General features: G+C 42.3%; 1 protein-coding gene across 1 annotated transcript in view; it reads right to left on the bottom strand.

Moving 5' to 3' along the window:
* Window positions 1-21589, bottom strand: part of LOC143974159 (methyl-CpG-binding domain protein 1-like) — a 92215-nt gene that overhangs the window by 25671 nt on the left and 44955 nt on the right. Inside the window, exons 10-12 of the mRNA XM_077475282.1 lie at window positions 19922-19975; window positions 7123-7176; window positions 3048-3209 (exon numbers count right to left, since the gene is read on the bottom strand). Of these exons, the coding sequence (XP_077331408.1) occupies window positions 3048-3209; window positions 7123-7176; window positions 19922-19975 (270 nt within the window). The remainder of the gene's footprint in view (window positions 1-3047; window positions 3210-7122; window positions 7177-19921; window positions 19976-21589) is intronic.

Genomic DNA, 21589 nt, shown 5'->3' with positions numbered 1-21589 from the left:
AATTTGGCATGTGATTTGACATGTCAAATCGAATGGTAAATCCCATCAATGGGAACCAGGGCTTAATGTGATCTATAAACTGTAAAACTCAGTTGAACAACAAACGAAAATCTTTTAGGTGGAGAAATAAAACTAAAATATGGTTGCATAAGTGTGCACACCCTTAAACTAATACTTTGTTGAAGCACCTTTTGATTTCATTACAGCACTCAGTCTTTCTGGGTATGAGTCTATCAGCATGGCACATCTTGACGTGGCAACATTTGCCCATTCTTCTTTGCAAAAACACTCCAAATCAGTCAGATTGTGAGGGGATCTCCTGTGCACAGCCCTCTTCAGATCACCCCACAGATTTTCAGTCAGATTCATGTCTGGGCTCTGGCTGGGCCATTCCAAAACTATAATCTTCTTCTGGTGAAGCTTTTTCTTTGTCAATTTGAATGTATGCTTTGGGTAGTTGTCATGCTGAAAGATGAAGTTCCTCTTCATGTTTAGCTTTCTAGCAGAAGCCTTTGCCTGAAGGTTCTGTGCCAATATTAACTGGCATTTGGAACTGTTCCAAAATCCCTCTACTTTGACTAAGGCCCCTGTTCCAGCTAAGCCCCAAAGCACGATGCTGCCACCACCATGCTTCATGGTGGGTATGGTGTTCTTTTGGCGATGTGCAGTGTTTTGCGCCAGACATTTATTTTGGAATTATGGCCAAAAAAGTTCAACTTTGGTTTTATCGGACCATAACACATTTTCCCACATGCTTTTGGGAGACTTCAGGTGTGTTTTTTCAAAATTTAGCCAGGCTTGGATGTTTTTTCTCCGTAAGAAAAGGCTTCCATCCTGCCACTCTACCCCATAGCCCAGACATATGAAGAATACGGGAGATTGCTGTCACATGTACCACACAGCCAGTACTTGATAGATATTTCTGCAGCTCCTTTAAATGTTGCAGTAGACCTCTTGGCAGCCTTCCTGACCAGTTTTCTTCTAGTCTTTTTTTGGAGGGACATCCAGTTCTTGGTAATGTCACTGTTGTGCCAGATTTTCTCCACTTGATGACTGTCTTCACTTTGTTCCATGGTATATATAATGCCTTGGAAAATCTTTTGAACCTTTCTCCTGACTAATACCTTTTAACAATGAGATTTGTCTGATGCATTGGAATTTCTCTGTGGACCATAGCTTTTGCTGTAGAATGCAACTAAGAAAATGTTAGGAAAACCCAGGGATTAATCAGAGGCACTTTATATGATGGCAGGCGTGTACTGACTCCTATTTACATGAGTTTTGCTTTATTCTGAACACAGCTACATCCCCAGTTTTAAGAGTGTGTGCCCACCTATGCAACCACATTTTTTATTTTTACTTCTTCCCTTTAAAAGATTTTAGCTTGTTGATCAATTGAGTGGTACAGTTTATAGATCACATTATAGGTGGAAAAAGATCTGAAATTATTAATCTTTGTCTCTCTTTTTTTTTTTTTTTACATAACAGAAACCTGACATTTTAACAGGGTTGTGTAGATTTTTTTAGATCCACTATGTGTAATGTGTGTGTGTGTGTGTGTGTGTGTGTGTGTGTGTGTGCACACACTTTTTATATTTAGTTACCATGTGTTAAACTGAGTTAACCCAAATGACCACAATTGCAAAAGTGTGAAACTAGCCTTACCGCTACACTTAGTATGCTTTTCACAAAGTTTCCAGATCAACTTCAACTGCATATTGCATAATTCTATAATTCTGTGCTATGCAACCTTCTCTGATGCTTAGGAAGGAAGATTTAAAAACTTAATACATGTTAACACACAAAAAAAAACATAATAAAAAAGTCAGCTAGGTGATGCTCTGGTCCACATCCTCCCATAAAAACATACTTTCCTGTCCTTAATGGCTGTCAACAGGGAGGCTTGAGGTGCAGTCTAGAGCAAAACCATGCCACCTTAGGTTTTACATTAAAGCTTTCTGGAGCTTTCACAAAGTAAGCTTGACTGGGTTTACTTTGCCAGTAAGAGGACAGCACAGGTTTCTCTATTAAGAACCTACTTGGAAACCTTAAAGTGGTTGTAACGGCACAAACTTTACCTTCATGCATTCTATGGGGCGGGCGATGCCACAGCTGTGTGTGAATGAACTCAGAGCCACGGCTTGGGAGCGTACCTGCTGGGGTGTCCCCACCGCAAACTGCTCAGGATTCGGGCTACTCTCAGCAGTGTTTTTTTTTTTTTTTTTTTTTTTTTAATGTATAAGAAGGTAGGACAGCCTAGAGCAGGAAACAATGATGCAAACTACAGCCACTTATCAGGCAGACTGTGCCCACTTATGAAATTTAAATGAAAATCCATTATGTTCGACTAGCATGCACCTTTAAAGGCAGACTCCAACCCATTCTTGAACACGCTTTAAAAAAAAAAAAAAAAATCTAACATTTTAAAATCAATTAATGGTAAGAGACCATGTGTAAGCATTAGTGCCGTTTGATCAGGCCGTTATTTAACACAATGTTTTCAAGCATGCTTCTGAATTCTGAGAAAACTTAATCTATAATGCAGCTGTGAACTAGCAGCATGAAGCAGCACTGTACACTACCATAATCTCAGTTTAGAGACCATACAGTCTACGGTAGATGCAGCTCTCAGATCAACGATCAAACAATCAGCATGGTTCCTGATCATGTGATCATCACGACAGCCAATCAAGGTGATCTCAAGCAGGATGGAGGGTTTAATTACAAGCACCTCTCTTGTAGATTGTACTGTGCCACACTATTTGCACAGAGAAAAAAAATACCTTGCACAATTAAAGAGTTTTAAAAAATATTTAAAAATAAAAACTTTTTTAATCATACTTATTTAAAAAAACAAAATGCACGTTTAAATTTTTGTTAGGCTTTGACCAAAAAAAAAAAATCACATTCATTAAAAAGGGTACTAGATAAAAGCCTTATATTTTCTTAAAAAAAAAAAAAAAAGGTATACAGTACTGTTAAATTTGGTCTGGACATCTAGGCTTTAATGACCTCTGGTCACGAAAGGGTTAAGCAACAAAACCCACCGCGGCAAACCGCAGACACTGGCGCCAGCGACACTTCTGCCGCTTAAGGTTACGGCCACCGAATTTGGGCTTGTCCTGGCAGAAGTCACAATCGCCACAGTCCTGTTTCCTTTGGCAGGCCTCACACGTGCCACATTTTCGGTTCTTGCGACGACCTACCTTCTGCAGTAGAACATAGCAGGAGGGACAGTATTGATTAGGTGCTCTAAAGCTTTGTCAGGCAGTTATTAACATGGAACTTAATGCATAAAGCTAAATGCGCAAAAAAGAAGGATGCCATCAAATCTGCAAGGTGAAATGGGTTTGGGGAAAGGAACAAACATGTAAAGGGGATTCCTGCAAGCAAGCTCTGCAAATAGGATTATATGCATGGAAAGGTTTAGCAGAGTAAAGCATAAAATAGGATGTTAGAGATAGGGAAAGGGAAAAGGTGCAAGCAACCAAAATCAGCATCAGGACTATTTACCCAAAACGGATACATGAAGTTTTAGTTAGTTAAAGGATAAGTTCACCTTTGGGAAAAAGTTCCACTAGTTTTTAGGGTAGAACATGTAACATGTTCCCAATTCTGCAGCCACTGTGCAAACATTGATTCATCCTGTCAGATTGCATATGCTTGCCCGTACGTGATGTAGATCTGTAGGAGACCAGAACAGCATAGCACCAATGCTTTACAGGCTCCAAAAAATAAATACACTTTTTTTTACCCGAAAATGTACATTTGATATTTTTCTAAAAATTGAACTTATCCTTCAAGTGGTACCGAGTTTACGCCCAACTCCAGCCATTTGATATTGCATTTAGTCCTATACCTGGAGCTCTGCTTTAAATAATAGGGTAAAGAGCATCACTTTCAGCAAGCATTTAGAGAGCTATGTTTTTCTGAACAGCCTCAAACACAATCTGTTGCAGGATCACTTAAAAGCCTGCACTGCCCCACCACTCCAGTCGCTCACTGGAGACTAGGGAGTTCATGCATTCGTGCAGCGCAATTAAAAATAAATAAATAAATCGCTCAAGCATGATAGTCTGTCAGTTTGAGTAATTTTTCTTCTTTTTTGAACTTTGATTGTGTTGCACTCTCTTACGAATATTACCTTATCAGGGCACTTTCAACTTGCATACATCCCCTCCTTAGGATAAGGGTGTAAAGGCAACACGTGGGAGTCCTACGGCAGCCACCATGATCCTTGCAGTCTGCACGCTTACACTGAACTCGCTGTTAGATAGGTAGGAACTAGACAGATCATGAGAGCCTATATGCTGAGCAGAAGTATGCCTGCACAATAAAACTGCATCACAAGTGGCCACAGAGAAAAAAAAATATACTATGAAAAACTGGTAGTTAGGCATAGTCACACAAGTACTAGAAAAAGCTACCCGGGTGCTCACCATTCCATACCGCAGAATCTGCCTTTTAGTTTTTAGGCTGGGTTCACACTGCAGCGATGCGGGAACGCTGCGAATCTATAGCGGGTTCCCGCATCGCATGCCTCCCGGCGTCAGTTCACACTGCCCTATGCGAACTGCTGGGAGTGTCAGTGAAACGTTTGACATCCCCAGATCAGTTTGCATATCGTAGTGCGATCTGCAAACTCGGACAGGAATCGGATCGCATGGTGTGAACACCCATGCGATCCGAATCTGCTGCGGACCAAAAAAAGGGTCCTGTGCGAGTTTGGGCCGGATGCAATGCGAATTCAGCCATACTATCTGTATGGCTGAACTCGCATCGCACAGAGATCGGATGTGATTTGCACTGTAGTGCGAATGACATCCGATCTCATAACCGCAGCAGTGTGAACCTAGCCTGAAAGTGTTACTAAAGCCAGGACCCTGCATTCACTACATCTGGTCTCCCACAGTACACACAACATGGAAATGCAATTAATTTTAGTAAATGTAAACTGCTAAATAACTTTTCCCATCAGCAGTATATAGCAGTCTTGTGACTTCTATCAGTGCCTGGTTAAAGCTTGTAGAAGTTTTCACACTGCACTAGCTGTCGTATCGGGATCCAGGACTCCTGACCCTCTGTCTGGACAGTGCTCATTTGGCCCTGTGCTGATCACATACACTCTCCCAAGAAAAACTCTCTAGCAATACACACCAAAATGGGCATGTGCATCAGTCTTATCCGGACCGGTTTTAGAGTCAGTGGAAGAAGGGGAGGATCTGTGTATACAGGATCAAACAGCCTTTTTACAAAATGCAGAGGATTACCCCCTTAGGTTCCACAGATTTTACTGCTGTGGGTTTAGTAACACTAGGGATCCAACCTTCACCCATCACAGCGGGCAACTTCTCAGGGACTCCATCCCCCATTATTGGGTCCACTGCCTTGTGACCATCACCTAGGGGAAAGTAGGTACTTTCAGTATGAGAGGGGTTATATAGGGAAAGCCTTCCTCTTTTTTTTGCCAGTGCCCAATAAAACAAGTGAGGACTTAACAGAAGTGTGGGTTTTCAAAATAGCAACCATTTATATTCAACTAGGTGGACGCAGCATCAGTCCAATGCAGTAACCATCTTCTGCCACTCCCAAGACAGAGAACTGAGTGATCAAAGGCCACTGATCATTCGGTGCTTGGTCTTCATTGAGCAGTCACTGTTGTGTGCTCAGCGTTTACTGGAGCATCAAGCTGTGCAGGGAGCAGCTGGCTGACTCCCAGTAGCATGTCGATAGGCTGAGCCAGTTGCCAATTAGGCATGTGGGCAAATCCCAACATTGTCTGGATCCCTGCAGAGCTTTGGCCATACTTCTCGTATCACCACTTGCCGACCGGCTCATGCTGATACATGTCGGCAGAATGGCAAGGCTGCGCAAAACAAAGAAGGGCGGGGGTCCCGATTCACGTGGCTAATACACAAATTCTGTTCTGTCAGGGGAGGGGAGACAGCTTGTTCCTAGTAAGTAGGAACAGCAATATATGTCTCCTCCCCCAGTCAGTCCTATCCCCATACAGTTAGAAACACTAACTAGGGAACGCATTTAACTCCTTTTTCATCTCCTAGTATTAACCCCTTCCTACCAGTGACATTTACACAGTAATTTGTGCATTTTTATAGCACTAATTGCTGTATAAATGTGGTCAATGGTCCCAAAAATGTGTCCGATCTTTTTTGTTTCTCAAAATGGTTGCTTTTTTTGTTTATAGCGCAAAAAAAAAAACAAAAAAAAAAAAACAAAAAAAAAAAAAAAAAAAAAAAACGCAGAGGTGATCAAATACCCCCAAAAGAAAGCTCTATTTGTGGGGGTTAAAAAAAAAAAAAAAAAGAGATTTAGTTTGGGTACAACGTTGTACTACCGCGCAATTGTCAGTTAAAGTGACGCCGTGCCAAATTGTAAAAAGTGCTCTGGTGAGGAAGGGGGTAAAATCTTCCTGGGCTGAAGCAGTTAATAAGGCTGCACTGTGTCCCATGATGTAAGCTTCCTAAATGCTTGCTGTATAGGATTTTCTTTAGTCTACTGTTTATAAGCGAATGCATTTGGCCTCCTTCCAGAAAATGTGAGTATTGCTTGTCCATGAAAAGCATAGGATAGCACAAATGAGAATCGGAGGTGAACAAATAAAATGCAGACTTTAGAATGCTTGCAACCCAAAACTTAGCAAGTGCCTAAAAAATTAAGGCATTTAAAAAGGAAGTTTTAACAAGGGAAAACCCCATATAGCATGCAAGGGAGGACAGAAAACATGCAAGTCAAACACACAGAAAGGCTCTACAGGTGTAAATAGATTTTCTGAAAGCAAATGCATCTATGACAAAACAAAGGGCAAGATTCTGAAAACAGTTAACCAATGGAGTAAATATGGAAGCAGCAGAACATGGACAATATGGTAATAGGGTAAGCATACTGGAAGCTCAGAAACTACGAGCTGAATGGCATAACAGAGTAGGAAAGAGTAAAAGTTATTACACAGCCCTACAAAGAAAAGGATATCATTTTCTGTTACAGGATACAAACAACCCAAATACTACATCTAGAATAACAAGCCAATGACAACATCAACAGTGCAGGCCATAGAACAGCCAAGGTCTCCAACAAGAGTCTGTCAAACATCACGCAACTGACCTTCGGTTTCTTCTTTTCAGTTTTTCCCTTCACCTTTTTATGATAGGCCTTTTTCTAAGAGTAGGAAAAGAGAAAAGGCAAAGATTGCACAAGCCACAGTGAAAGAGACACTGTCACCTTGCCCATGTAGATCAGAAAGCCTTTGTAATGTCCCCCTGCCCCAGCTTACTCCTCTTGAAGAGCTCCCCCAGCGCACTGGCACTTGGTGAGAGATATTGTACCCTCACATAACCTGAAGAATTAAGTATTGTTGATGCCAAGTGAGAGTGCTAGTAGGGCAAAATATAAATGGTGCAGGTGGACCCTTTACAAAGGCGCAGTCTCTTAGCTCAAGATGACAGTACCTTTAAAGCATAACTCCACTTTTAATGAGAAAAAAAAATAAATTCCCCCTGGGTGATCTATGAACATCGCAAGGATTATAACAAACGGTGTTGCAGATTCCTACATTTTGTTACTCTGAAGAAATCTGTTTGTGTCCATGTGGGAAAGTGAATTTAATGGGAGTAGTTTCATAATTCTTAATTAGCTGCAGCACCTGCAGGGCACTAATGAGGAAAGGTGCTGAGCCTGCATCCCTTAGACGTGATTTCATATTGGGGGTATCTCACTAAAATCACATTTTTGTTCCAAGGGATGTCTGAAATCTGACTTGTGTCTTAGTGTAGACTTCTGGGAAAATAAGTGAGCCAATCACAGAAACAGTAAGTGATGTTTTTGGGGGGTGTTCTGTACACATTCTATGTGCAGAACGCCTCCAGATAGCCATATTGCATTTTCAGAAAATTACACAGCTGCAGATTGAAGATTGTATACGCTATATTATTTCTTTATTTACAATTTTTTCCCTCATGAAGGTGGAGTTACCCTTTAAGCTAGCTGGACATGGACCAAGAGATCCACAAATACACTACCCAAGCATGCAGTTTAGCAGAGAGACCGAGCCTGGCTATCCAACACCATCTTTGAGGGCCACCTTCCTTCCAACTGTAAAATGCACTTGTAAATCGATAGCAATGAAATTAATTGAGCTTTTTTACTTTCGTATATAAGTGACCCCCACCAATCAGCTATTTGCTAAATTCTCCAAACTTTATGGAGAATTTAGAGGAATAGTACTTTTTCCTTTTTACATTTCATATGTTAACATAAAAAATTATGTTTTTAAAGCTTAATAAACCCACTGAGTTAAAGCGGAACTTCGCCCAAAAGAACAAGTACTGCTTGTGTGCAACCCCCCCGCCACTTTTTTTGGAGGGAGGGGTTACTTGAATTTGAAAGGTACCCACGCCTAATTCCGGTCAGACGCGCCAAGGTGATCTAAACCGCAAGTTCGTACCCCCCACCCCCCTCTAATCTTCTGGGTCTCATCACAGGTCCTGGAAGTCTACAAGGTCATCGACAAGGCGCAGCATGGCCTGCACATGTGCAGTAGGAAACCAGCTGTGAAGCCGCATGGCTTCACTGCCCATTTCCCTTGAGATGCCAGGACCTGCACCCGAAGCCGATTGAAGAATCAGCTCCGGTGAGGACATAGTTGGATCCCTGGACAGGAAAGCGTCCTTGTATTAAAAATCAGCAGCTACAGTATATGTAGTGGCTGACTTAATTTTTTGGGGGGAGCCTAGAGCTCCTCTTTAATGGTTTCTCAAAAATGCCCATTTCAAGGCATGCCTCTGACAAGAACCGTTACAGTTGCTATTGTGCTTATGTTAGCTTTCAAATGAACTTTTAAGTCTTCAAATGGCTGGTGTCATAGCTGATCTTGTGTACAGGGAACTGCAGATATAACTGAAAGCAAATACAGGAGTTTACACAGCTATAAAGGATAAGCTGGTTTGGGCAAATTTTTAAGGTTTCATACTAGGATCAAACATTTCACAAGGCTTCTTCCACTACCTCCCACTGGTGACTGGAGGATGCTTTAAAAGAGAACTTGTTTTATCTTGCAGGGGCAAAAACAGGTTCACGTTAAAGTCAAGTATTTACAGTTATACTGCCACTGCCAAGGCTGCAACATCCCGAGGTGTAATGACTGGGTGAATCATCAATCCACAATAGTTCTGTTGGATGTAAACCCACTCATCCTTTTTAAACTACTGCCCTAGTGGTTATATACAAAGATACACATGCCTCCTGCATGTATCCTTACCTGTCAAATGTCTCCCCTCTGTTATGAGACCCGAAAAACTGCAGATTCTGTGGGTGGGTCTGTTGTCTGGAGCTCGGTGGGTGGAGTTGGGACGTCAGTAGACTCCCCGCCCACCTCTACACTCCCCTTGTCAATATGCATTTTCTCCTGTGTATTTTTTTACACTGAACTTCTGCTGATCTGGTGAATTATGCCCCATGATCACCAACATCCAGTCAAAACCCAGAAAAGTCACCACATGACTTCAGCATGCCCAATCATGCCGAGGTGTGGACCAGCCAATCCTGGGAGAGCTGGAAAAGAAAGAAGGAGGGGATCTAAAGTTCACAGAATGTCTCTCTCAGGCTTGTGCATGAGATATGCAAGTCACCTGTCACTCACAGCAAGGGGGAATAACTGACTCACATTTCCCTGTGTCTCAGTTTTTATCTCACTGAAAAGATAAGGAATGCTCAGAGCTAGATTAATTCTTCATGGCAAGATTGGGCACAAATGACATAAAATCCTATACTGTACAAGGTGCAAGCCTTAAATCGGGTTTATATCCACTTTAAGGAACAATGCTGAACGATAAAAATGCTGTCCAAAAATATGCACGTTCTAAAGTAAGCTGACAACTACACTATCCATAACAGTCATTTAAATTGTCTTGCTTCAACAGTTTATTTTACAAGTGACAAGTCTAATTGGATTAGATAAACAGCAGAATGGTCTTCATACTGTTTATTTTTTTCCTTTGCGAGATTGTTTCAGATGGTAAGTTGCCAACACATTAAGTTACATTTTTAAAACTGTATAATACATAAAACTATATAAATATACTTATGACAAAAAAAAATAAAAAAAAAATAAAGAAGAACATGGCAAAGCAACTGGATGGACGACTCCTCCGCAGAGACCAGCAAGACCACCCTCATGGGCCAGATAGACTCACTGGCCATTGAGTGTGCTCTCATCAGGCAAGAACTGGAGAAATTCAGGGGCCAGGTTTCTACTGCAGGGTCTTGCATCTCTGAGATTGACTACGCGGAAACGTTCTTTAAGGATATCCTTAAAACTGACGCAAGTGTCCTCAGCATATATAGTGGAGTGTGCCCAGAGTCCCGATGGGCCCCAGACCGCAGGGGTCACCATCTAGACCACTCTACACTTTCCTGTTCCCCCCCCCCCCCCCCCGAGCTCCAGAGACACCGTTATTCTTTTGTGGAGATGAGGAAGCAGTTACATGAGAAGGGCTTAGCTACGAAATGCTATATCCTGGAGCATCATGGATTTGTGAAATTCTTTGAATCTCCAGCGGATGCCTCAGGGTGGTTGAATACCCTAGTCTGACATTGCTGTGTCCCTGCTAAACCCAGGCCCTATACCTTCTTTGTTAGCTGGTTTGGGGGGGGGGGGGGGGTTACTGACTCCTTGAAAGGCACTGCAGGCTTGGCCTTTCTATACTCCACATTGGGATCAATTTTCCTCTTTGCCTTTTTTGTATGCCCTTTTTGTTACTGCTTACTTACTTATCCTGCCATAGACCATTATGTGGGGTCTGGGGTTTTTTGGGAGTTCTTTTGTGGAATGGAACTTTTAAACTTGGAATTCCTCCCCTTTCCCTCTGCAGAGTGCATGCAGTAACTTCTCAGTGGAGTAGTTTTGAAGTTTTTTAGGATTTAAGTCCTCCATGTTTTTCTGCTTTTTTTTTTATATATACACACTACACAACGGTAATGTATTTGTGCTTTTTGCATTATTAATGTTCTCCCTATGTACAAGGGAGAGGTTCTCTCAGGAATGCAGGTTTTTTTCAATGGTTACTGGTGTACGTTTATGTTTCAGCACTGTAAATGGAAACGCTATGTGGTGGGGATTATTGCAATTTATTCACATCGCTTAGCGCTGGTAAATATCTACACTCCTTCATTCTCCAGTGTCATTTTATATGAAATATTGGAAAATCTAGCACCTCATTCCCCATTTAGGTTATGGATCATGGGTGACTCTAATATCCTGCATTATCGTCTTGATGCCCATAACTCACAAGCACCCAATCATGACTTATTTCACTGGGCTGAGGCTGCTGGACTCACTGAAATTTGGGAGGTGGAAACGTTCTACAGAATGGTGTTACTCTTATTTGTCCTCAGTATTCACTTCCTCACCCAGAATAGATATGGCCTTTGCCAATGAGGCCATTACCTATGATGTCTGAAGCTACACATCTTCCTGGGGGTGCATCAGACCATACCTCATTGCAGATTACACTACAAGTTGGAGGCCACAGGTCTAAGGGGTCCTGGCGATTATCTCCTGGCTGGGTGGGGGAGTCCAAGGTGGATGAGCTTTTAAAACCAAACCTAGAATCATTCTGGCAAATGAAGGAAGGATCAGTTATGGGCAAGATAGAATGGGACGCTTTTAAGGCATAGTGCATATCGGCCATTAAAGCAAGGGCAGAAAATAATCACATGATAGCAACCCTGCAAGAACAGGAATGTGAGAAATGCACGCCGATACACCTTCCCTGGATACTTTGGCAAATTTACAAAATGCCTGGAGGGCAGTGCACCTCCAATATAAGGGCATTGCACATTGCGACAGAGTGCTGATCGATTTTTGAGCAAGGAGACAAAAACGGTAAGTTGCTTGCATGATTGACAGCTGAGGCTAAACCCCTGACAGTGATTCCATGCATTTTCGCCCAATCCAGAGAGCTGTTCACTAACAGATGATATCCTACAGACGTTTGTATCCTATTATAGGGACCTCTACTCACCCATAGCCCCTTACAATGTGGAGGATCTGATGGTTGTTTTAGACCCCTTTTAGAACCCTTAAAATGTGTTGTGTCAGAGAAACTTTGGATGACCCTTTGAGGAGGTGGTGACCATTGCTATAGGTTATTTTCCGAATTGACATGCACTAGGTCCGGATGGATTATCGATCAAGCGGTATAAACAATACGCCAAGGTTCTTTCACCAAAATTGCTTTGATTATAAAATGATTGTTTTAACCACTTCAGCTCCGGACCAATAAATACCTTAAGGACCAGAGGTCTTTTTGCAATTTCGCACTGCGCTGCTTTAACTGGTAATTGCGCGGTCATGCAATATTGCACCCAAACGAAATTTGCGTCCTTTTCTTCTCACAAATAGAGCTTTCTTTTGATGGTATTTGATTGCCTCTGCGATTTTTTTTTTTTGCGATATAAATGGAAAAAGAGCGAAAATTTTGAAAAAAAAAGATATTTTCTTCTTTTTGTTATAAGAAAAATCGAATAAACTAAATTTTAGTCATACATTGAGGGCAAAATTTATTCAGCCACATGTCTTTAGTAAAAAAAATGTCAATAAGCGTATATTTTTTGGTTTGCGCAAAAGTTATAGCGTCTACAAACTAGAGTACATTTTCTGGAATTTACACAGCTTTTAATTTATGACTGCCGATCTCATTTCTTGAGGTGCTAAAATGGCAGGGCAGTACAAATCCCCCCCAAATGACCCCATTTTGGAAAGTAGACACCCCAAGGAAATTGCTGATGGGTATGTTGAGCCCATTGAATATTTATTTTTTTTGTCCTAAGGGATTGAATAATGACAAAAAAAAAAAAAAAAATTTTTTTTTACAAAAAGTTGTCACTAAATGATATATTGCTCACACATGCCATGGTTATATGTGGAATTGCACCCCAAAATATATTCCGCTACTTCTCCCGAGTATGGGGATACCACATGTGTGGGACTTTTTGGGAGTCTAGTCGCGCACGGCACCCCGAAAACCAATCACCACCTTCAGGATTTCTAAGGGTGCAAATTTTTGATTTAACTCCTCACTACCTATCACAGTTTCGAAGGCCATAAAATGCCAAAATAGCACAAAACCCCCCAAAATGACCCCATTTTGGAAAGTAGACACCCCAAGCTATTTACTGAGAGGCATGTTGAGTCCATGGAATATTTTATATTTTGCCACAAGTTGCGGGAATATTACAAACTTTTTTTTTTTGCACCAAGTTGTCACTAAATTATATATTGCTCACACATGCTATGGGCATATGTGAAATGACACCCCAAAATACATTCTGCTGCTTCTCCTGAGTACGGGGATAGCACATGTGGGTGACTTTTTGGGAGCCTAGCCACGTACGGGACCCCGAAAACCAAGCACTGCCTTCCGGATTTGAATATAAAATGCTACCAAAAAACCTGTTAGCGATGGCAGGGATCAGGCCTGACTCTGCGATCGCTGCAGTTATGTGTTTAGTGTTTTGTAAGTGACAGTGATCGATCGATACTGCACTTGGGTGGGCTGGGCAGAGGGGCAAAACGCAGGTGCCAGCAGGTATTTGGGCTGATCCCGCTAACAATGCGTTTTTTTGGAACCCTAAACTGCTGGGGACGCTAGTATAGATCTGATCAGATCAGATATTGATCTGTTCAGATTCTATACCACTACGGGAGGTGTATGCTTTGTGTGTGGGTGTTAGCGGTACTGGCACTAACCTAGCGCTGCCTGGGGCGACGCAGACCCTGACCCTAAAACCTAATTGATATCACCCGCCGGGTGATCAGGGGGTTAAACCTTTATTGGGTAATAAATGGTGGGTGCCCTGATGCTATAAAAAACAAACTAACCAGAGTCACCCGTAACACTTATACGGTGATCAGTGGTAAAAGGGTTAACTAGGAGCAATCAGGGGGTTGAAATTTTTAGTAGGTAGTATATGGGGGTCCCTGGCGCTATATAAAAACCTGACGGGGAACCTAAATAACTAACTGGCTAACCAGCGTCACCAGTGACACTTATACTGTGATCGCTGGTGAAAGGGTTAACTAGCAGAAATCAGGGGGTTAAAACCATTATTGGGTAGTATATCGGGGTACCTAGCGCTATAAAAACCTGGCGGTGAACCTAAAAAAATAACTAGCTACCTAGCGACTGTAGCGACACTAATGCAGCGATCAGAAAAACGATCGCTTAGTGACACTGGCAAAAGGGGGTGAAAGGGTTAACTAGCAGAAATCAGGGGGTTAAAACCATTATTGGGTAGTATATCGGGGTACCTAGCGCTATAAAAACCTGGCGGTGAACCTAAAAAAATAACTAGCTACCTAGCGACACATGCAGCGATCAGAAAAATGATCGCTTAGTGACACTGGCAAAAGGGGGTGAAAGGGTTAACTCTAGGGGCAATCAGGGGGTTAAATCTTTATTGGGGGGTGATAGGGGGCTACCCTGGACCTAACACTAACTGTCCTGACAGTTTTTACTGTCACAACTGACACTGAATGCATTGATCAGTAAAGAAATGATCAATGCAATCAGTGACACTGTGACTGGGGGGGGAGGGGGGGCGGGGGGGATCGGGGGGCGATCGGGGGGGGGGGGGTTTGTGTGCCTGTGTGTACCTACATGTCAGTGTAGTGTTGGTGCACACTTACTTTCTGTCTTCTCCTCGTAGTCCGGTCAAAAAGACCGCCCCGAGGAGAATGACATCACTTCCTCCTTCCTGTGTAAACAATACACAGGGGAGGAAGCTTCTCATTGGCCAGGAGCGATCCAGAGGGGGTGGCCGAAAACCAACGGCCATCCCCTCATCACGGAGCGCTCCTGGACCGAATCGGACCGCCGTAACCAGCGGGAGGGGGTCCGATCGGACCCCCCACCCGCTGGAAGGCAATCACGTAGATGTACGTGATTGTGCCTGCCTGTGCCATTGTGCTGACGTACATTGGCAATACGGCGGTCCTCAAGTGGTTAAGAATGGTTTCCTTCCTTTTACGAAGCACATATAGTCTTGCTGACCAAACCCGATAAAGACCCCCTTCAGTGTTCATCCTACAGACCTATAGCCCTACTTAATAGGACTTTCAAAATACATACTAAATTGTTAGCCAATAGACTCCTATTCCTGTCCTAGAGCACTTGAACTCCCCTGACCAGATGGGCTTCATGTAAAAAAAAAAAAAAAAAAAAAGCCACTGACATTAACCTGCGCAGGACCGGATATTTCCAGTAGAGGTGTTCTAGTCTTTTTGGACTTTGATAAGGCTCAATTTGATAGACTGGCAGTACATGGCTTCAGTGTTGGAAGCGTATAGGTTTGGCACTCAAACAGCGATCCTTCAGACAGTGGATCAGTATTTTATACCACAACCCAACCGTGGTCATTAACCACTTAACAACCGGCCCATAGCCGAATGACGGCTACAGGGTGGTTGTTTAACTCTGGGAGGACGTCATATGACGTCCTCCCAGAATACCGCTCTCGCGCGCCCCCTGGGGCGCGCACTCTAGAGCATCCGTGACCGCCGGGTCCAACGCCCGCTCATCGCGGCCGTTTACCACGTGATCGCTCCGTCAAATGATGGAGTGATCACTTGTAAACAAACCGGCATCATGTTAGGACGCCGGTTCCTCCCTCCCCCTCTCTGTACCGATCGGTACAGCGGAAGGGGAAGAGATCGGTGTCAGCAGCGCTGTGGGCTGCATCTGCAGTGCCCACATCGCTGCTCACCGAAATTTAACCCCGCAATACTGTGCAACACCCTGCAATGCTCTGCAACACCCGCCAATACCCTGCAATGCTCTGCAACGCCATACTCTGAGATACCCAGCCATACTCGGAGATACCCTGCAATACCCAGCCATAGACATCCCCCCCCCCCTCCCGCCGCCCTCCGGTGCTTCTACCAACTCGCCAATACGATCAAATCCAGAATCTTTTTTTTTTTTTTCAGGCTTACCAGCTTAGGAGGTGAGATGCGGGGTCTTATTGACCCCATATCTCACTGTAAAGAGGACCTGTCATGCCATATTCCTATTACAAGGGATGTTTACATTCCTTGTAATAGGAATAAAAGTGATCAAAAAAATTATTTTTGGGGGGGAAAAAAAAATGTCAAACTAAAATAAAGTAAAATGAACAATAAAAAAAAAATTTTTTTTAAAGCGCCCATGTCCCCATGTGCTCGCATGCAGAAGCGAACGCATACGTAAGTCCCGCCCACATATGAAAACTGTGTACAAACCACACATGTGAGGTATCGCTGTGAATGTTAGAGCGAGAGCAATAATTCTAGCCCTAGACCTCCTCTGTAACTCAAAACATATAACCAGTAAAAAATAATTAAATCGTCGCCTTTGGGGATTTTTAAGTAGCGACGTTTGGCGCCATTCCACGAGCGTGTGCAATTTTGAAGAGCGACATGTTAGGTATCTATTTACTCAGCGTAACTTCATCTTTCACATTATGCAAAACTTTACTGTGTTTTTTTTTTTTTTTTTTTTTAAGCACAAAAAAAAGCATTCGAAAAATTTCTGCGCAAATACTGTGCGAGATAAAAAGTTGCAACGACCACCATTGTATTCTCCAGGGTGTTTGCTAAAAAAACATATATAATGTTTTGGGATTCTATGTAATTTTCTAGCAAATAAATGAGGATTTTTACATGTAGGAGAGAAATGTCAGAATTGTCCTGGGTGCTCCAGAGCGCCTGATGGCGTTCCCTGCATGTTAGGCCTCTGTATGTGGCCACACTGTGTAAAAGTCTCACACATGTGGTATCGCCGTACTCGGGAGTAATAGCAGAATGTGTTTTGGGGTGTAATTTGTGGTATGCATATGCTGTGTGTGAGAAATAAACTGATAATATGACAATTATGACAAATATGACAATTTTGTGAAAAAAAAAAAAAGTAAAAAAAAAAAATCTTGATTTTGCAAAGAATTGTGGGAAAAAAATTACAACTTCAAAAAACTCATCATGCCCCTTACTAAATACCTTGGAATGTCTTCTTTCCAAAAAGGGGTCATTTGGGGGGTATTTGTACTTTTCTGGCATGTTAGGGTCTCAAGAATTGAAATAGGCAGTCAGTACTTCAGGTGTGATCAATTTTCAGATATTGGCACCATAGCTTGTGGACTCTATAACTTTCACAAAGACCAAATAATATCCACCAATTTGTACTTATTTTTACCAAATATATGTAGTAGTATAAATTTTGGCCAAAATTTATGAAGAAAAAATTACTAATCTGCTAAATTTTATAACAGAAACAAAGAAAAATTCATTTTTTTACAAAATTTTCTGTATTTTTTTCTTTTATAGCACAAAAAATAAAAAAAACGAGCGGTGATTAAATACCACCAAAAGAAAGCTCTATTTGTGTGAAAAAAAGGACAAAAATGTCATATAGGTCCAGTGTTGTATGACTGAGTAATTGTCATTCAAAATGTGAGAGCACCAAAAGCTGAAAATTGGCCTGGTTATTAAGGGTGTTTAAGTGCCCAGTGGTCAAGTGGTTAAACTAAACAGCTTGCTCTCTGAATTATTTTTGGTGGGTAGGGGTACCCAGCAAGGTTGCCCAATATCTCCTGAGCTCTTTGCCCTGTTAATTGAACTCCTGACTGTGGCTCTGCGAGCCTGTCCAGAAGTACAGGGTATCCAGGTCAGCAGTCTGATATAAAAGAGGACGGTGTTATTTTTGCGTGACTGATGCATCCCCATCCATTTTGAATACCTTTGCTTCTTACACTTAAGACTCCTCCTTGCAGGTTTCCAGCCAACTGCCCCTTACAGCAAGTAGGTAGGGTTAAATACACGGGCATCTATATCTCCCCCGATTGCTCATTGCGAAAGTTAATCTGCTAAAGAAGAAATTTCTACCCCTCTTGCTGTATATATTTCGTTATTCACCTGTGTGGATAACTAAATACATCTTTAGGACCATAGATAGTTTTGTGTCTGCATTCTTGCATTTTTTTTCATTACTTCCTGGCTGGGCAATTCGTTTTCGCCCAAAGGTGTTTAACCCTCCCAGGCGATGATGCAGCAGTCAGTTTGGAAGCTGCTCTAGTAGGCTCATATGGGGCTCTGATGCATCTTTTGCTCAGGGGCAGTAGTGACCCATACCTTATCTATGCGGGCAACTGTTAGAGCATAGGTACTGGCTGGTAAAGCCGGATCAATGGACTGTTCGGTAATTTCTCCCCACACCTCATTATGGAAAAATCCTCAGCTTTCGCACTTCTATAAGTACCCTGACCCTGTTATATGGACCACATTAGGTATTAAAAAGGTGAGGGATATTGTTAGGAATGGTAAACTTTTGCAATTTGAGTTGAAATCTAAATTTAACCTAATTTTCACCTGTCTCGTTATCTATAACTGCGTCATGCATAAAAAAAAAAAAACTCTCAATTTAGTACTGCACCAATCACACTGAAAGAAAGCGATATGGAATCTATGCTTAGGGACGATCAGTTAGATAGTTAGGCTTTGTCCAATATTTATAAGCAGCTGTTTGTGGTTTTTAGCAGGATCCTTACACAGTGGCTTGGGAGGGGGTGTTCCCTCAGAAGGACAGGGGTGACTGGTATGATCTTTGGGAAATTCGGGACGGACAAATAGTGTTTCTACGGTCTCTGACAGAGTTGATATATTCTAAATTTCTTCTAATAGTGTCAATACTGTATAGGCATGAAGTTTGATATTGACATTTTGAGTCTTTGTATAGTGCTCTCTTTAATCTAGGCATTACCGCATTTATCGGCGTATAATACACACCAAGTTTAGGAGGGAATTTAAAAGAAAAAAAAAAAAACTTTTAGGGGGAAAAAAAACCCTTGTCATTTGCAGCCTTGTCAGTGTGATTTGCAGCCTTGCATTGATTGCAGCCTTGTCAGTCATCTGCAGCCTTCTATTGCAGCCTTGTCAGTCATTTGCAGCCTTGCATTGCAGCCTTGTCAGTCATTTGCAGCCTTGCATTGCAGCCTTGTCAGTCATTTGCAGCCTTGCATTGCAGCCTTGTCAGTCATTTGCAGCCTTGCATTGCAGCCTTGTCAGTCATTTGCAGCCTTGCATTGCAGCCTTGTCAGTGTCTTTGCTGTTTAAAAATGGCGCCGCCGAGATACAGAGCGGGTGTCCTGTGTATCTCGGCGGCGCTCGTTAGTTCTTGGCGACTTACGGGTATTTTCAGCCGCACTCGGCTATTTTCGGCTTTCCAAAAGCCGTCGAGAATGGCCGAGTGTGATCGAAAATAGCGGAGTGTGGCCGAAAATACCCAAAAGCCGCCGAGAGCAGCAGAGGTGGTTAGGAACGGCGGGGGATCGGCGTATAACACGCACCCACGATTTTCCCCCCGATTTTAAGGGGGGGAAAAAAGTGTGTGTTATACGCCGATAAATACAGTATATCTAGAGTCTGTTTATTCCAATAGACCAGTAAATGGTTATAAGAACTGGGAGTCCGTAAAGACTTGTTATAACACATTAAGCTTGTTTGTAAGATGTAATGGACTTACTGTTCTTACAATTGTATATTTGCCTTTGAGCTATACTATTGGCCTAGTGCTAAGGTTATGTTAGTAATGCGTTGCCTGGCAGTAAAGCTTTTTTTTTTTTTTAAATGTATATGTGTTTTCTGTATTATTACGAAAACTTTAAGAATCTCTCCCCCCCCCCCACCAAAAAGTCCAAAAATCTTGATCAGTGGCCTTCAAAGATTAGAGTTGAACAGCAGACAAACAAGTTATATATACAGACACACATATACATAGACACACCCAAGCTATACAGCTGGTCTATATGATCACAATTTCACTAGTAAAAGGATATTCACTGGAGAAATCAGACAATATACAGACGTTTTACTAACCTTCTGCTTAGCCGGAAGACTGCTCCCATCTCGTTCTGACATCAACCTCCATTTCTAAAACAGAGATAAGAATGTTGCATGTGGGATGTTAGTCAAATTACACAACTAAAGATAGGATTTTTACAAAAGCACCAAAACAGACACATTCCCAAAGAATCAAAATCTTATTCAATATCTCAGTACTGAAAGTAACTGTAAGAAATGTATATCTATGTTATAGGCTTTTAGCCGTGAATAGAATGGGCAAAGTTTAGGTCCTCTGTCAGATTTTAGCGCTATCCAGGGCTGCGTTTAGAGGTTTCCCCTCGCTTCCTGGGGACCACCCTTTTACCAGACAGGAAAAAAAGGAAACGCTCCATGGCTAAAATGGCATATGATCACTTCTGATGCTTTGCAACAGCACCTTTAAAGAGGAAATTCCCTCCCCTCCTTTTTGAACACAATTTTTTTGTGGGGGAGTGGGCACATAGCTTTGACAAGTAACGGTTTCCTACTTCCGCTGGAATCACCCAAGCGATTTCACTGAAAGTTCGCTCCCCTCCCTGCCGCAACCTTCTGTGATATGTCAAAGGTCCCAGGGGGCTGCAGGACCATTCATACAGTGCAGCTTCACAGCCAGCTTCCCACACTTACCATGGCGGTGCCAGGAACCCAAAGACTGGTGAAGAATGGGCCCAGGTTAGTACAGCGCTGGATCCCTGGACAGGAAAATGTTTTATTATTAAAAGTCAACAGTTACAATATTTGTAGCTGCTGACTTAAATTTTTTTTTAAACGTGAATGGAGAAGAGTAGAATTCCAGGATAGACCCAACTAATATGATTGTGATATTAAAGTATTTTTTTTTTTTAAAACATTTTATACTTACTTACTCTGTGAAATGGTTTTGCGAGGAGCAGGCCAAACCCTCCTCTTCTGGGGTCCCCCCGCCTTCAAATATCTCCCCTAGAAAGCTGCTTGCTGGGGGGCGTACTCATGCGGGCTTGCTGCCAAGCTGCACTGTGTGCATCTATTGGCACACACACACTGATCCCTTGTCACTGGATTTGACTGACAGTAGTGGGAGCCAATGGAAAGTTAGGAGGGGGGTGGGGGAGCTCTTGGGCAATCGCTGGACCGAGATCAGGCCCAGGTAAGTATTTTAGGGGGCTGCACCTCAAAGATTTTTTTTTTACCTTAAAACAAAAAATCATAATGACAACATGAAAGAAGTTTATTTGAAATCTTTAAAAATGTATTAAAAAAAATAAATAAAAAAATAAATCACACGTACAATTATTCACAGCATTTGCCATGACACTCAAAATTGAGCTTAGGTGCATCATGTTTCCACTGATCATCCTTGAGAAGTTTCTAAAACTTGACTGTTCAGTTGATTGGACAAGGCACACACACCTGTCTATTTAAGGTCCCACAGTTAACAGTGCATGCCAGAGAAAAAAAAAACAAGCCATGAAGTCCAAGGAATTGGCTGTAGACATCCGAGACAGGATTGTATCAAGGCACAGATTTGGGGTAGTGTACCAAAAAATGTCTGCATTATTTAAAGTCCCAATGAGCACAGTGGCCTCCATCTGTAAATGAAAAAGTTTGGAACCACCAGGACTCTTGCTAGAGCGGACGTACCCGGCCAAACTGAGCTGTCGGGTAGAGGGGCCTTAGGGAGGT

This window comes from Lithobates pipiens, unplaced genomic scaffold (genome assembly GCF_037356315.1).
Source record: "Lithobates pipiens isolate NorthernLeopardFrog02 unplaced genomic scaffold, aLitPip1_a1.2 Scaffold_1, whole genome shotgun sequence".
Taxonomy (NCBI): Eukaryota; Metazoa; Chordata; class Amphibia; order Anura; family Ranidae; genus Lithobates; species Lithobates pipiens.
The sequence above is the reverse complement of the archived record's forward strand: the minus strand, read 5'-3'. Positions and strand labels throughout refer to the sequence as shown.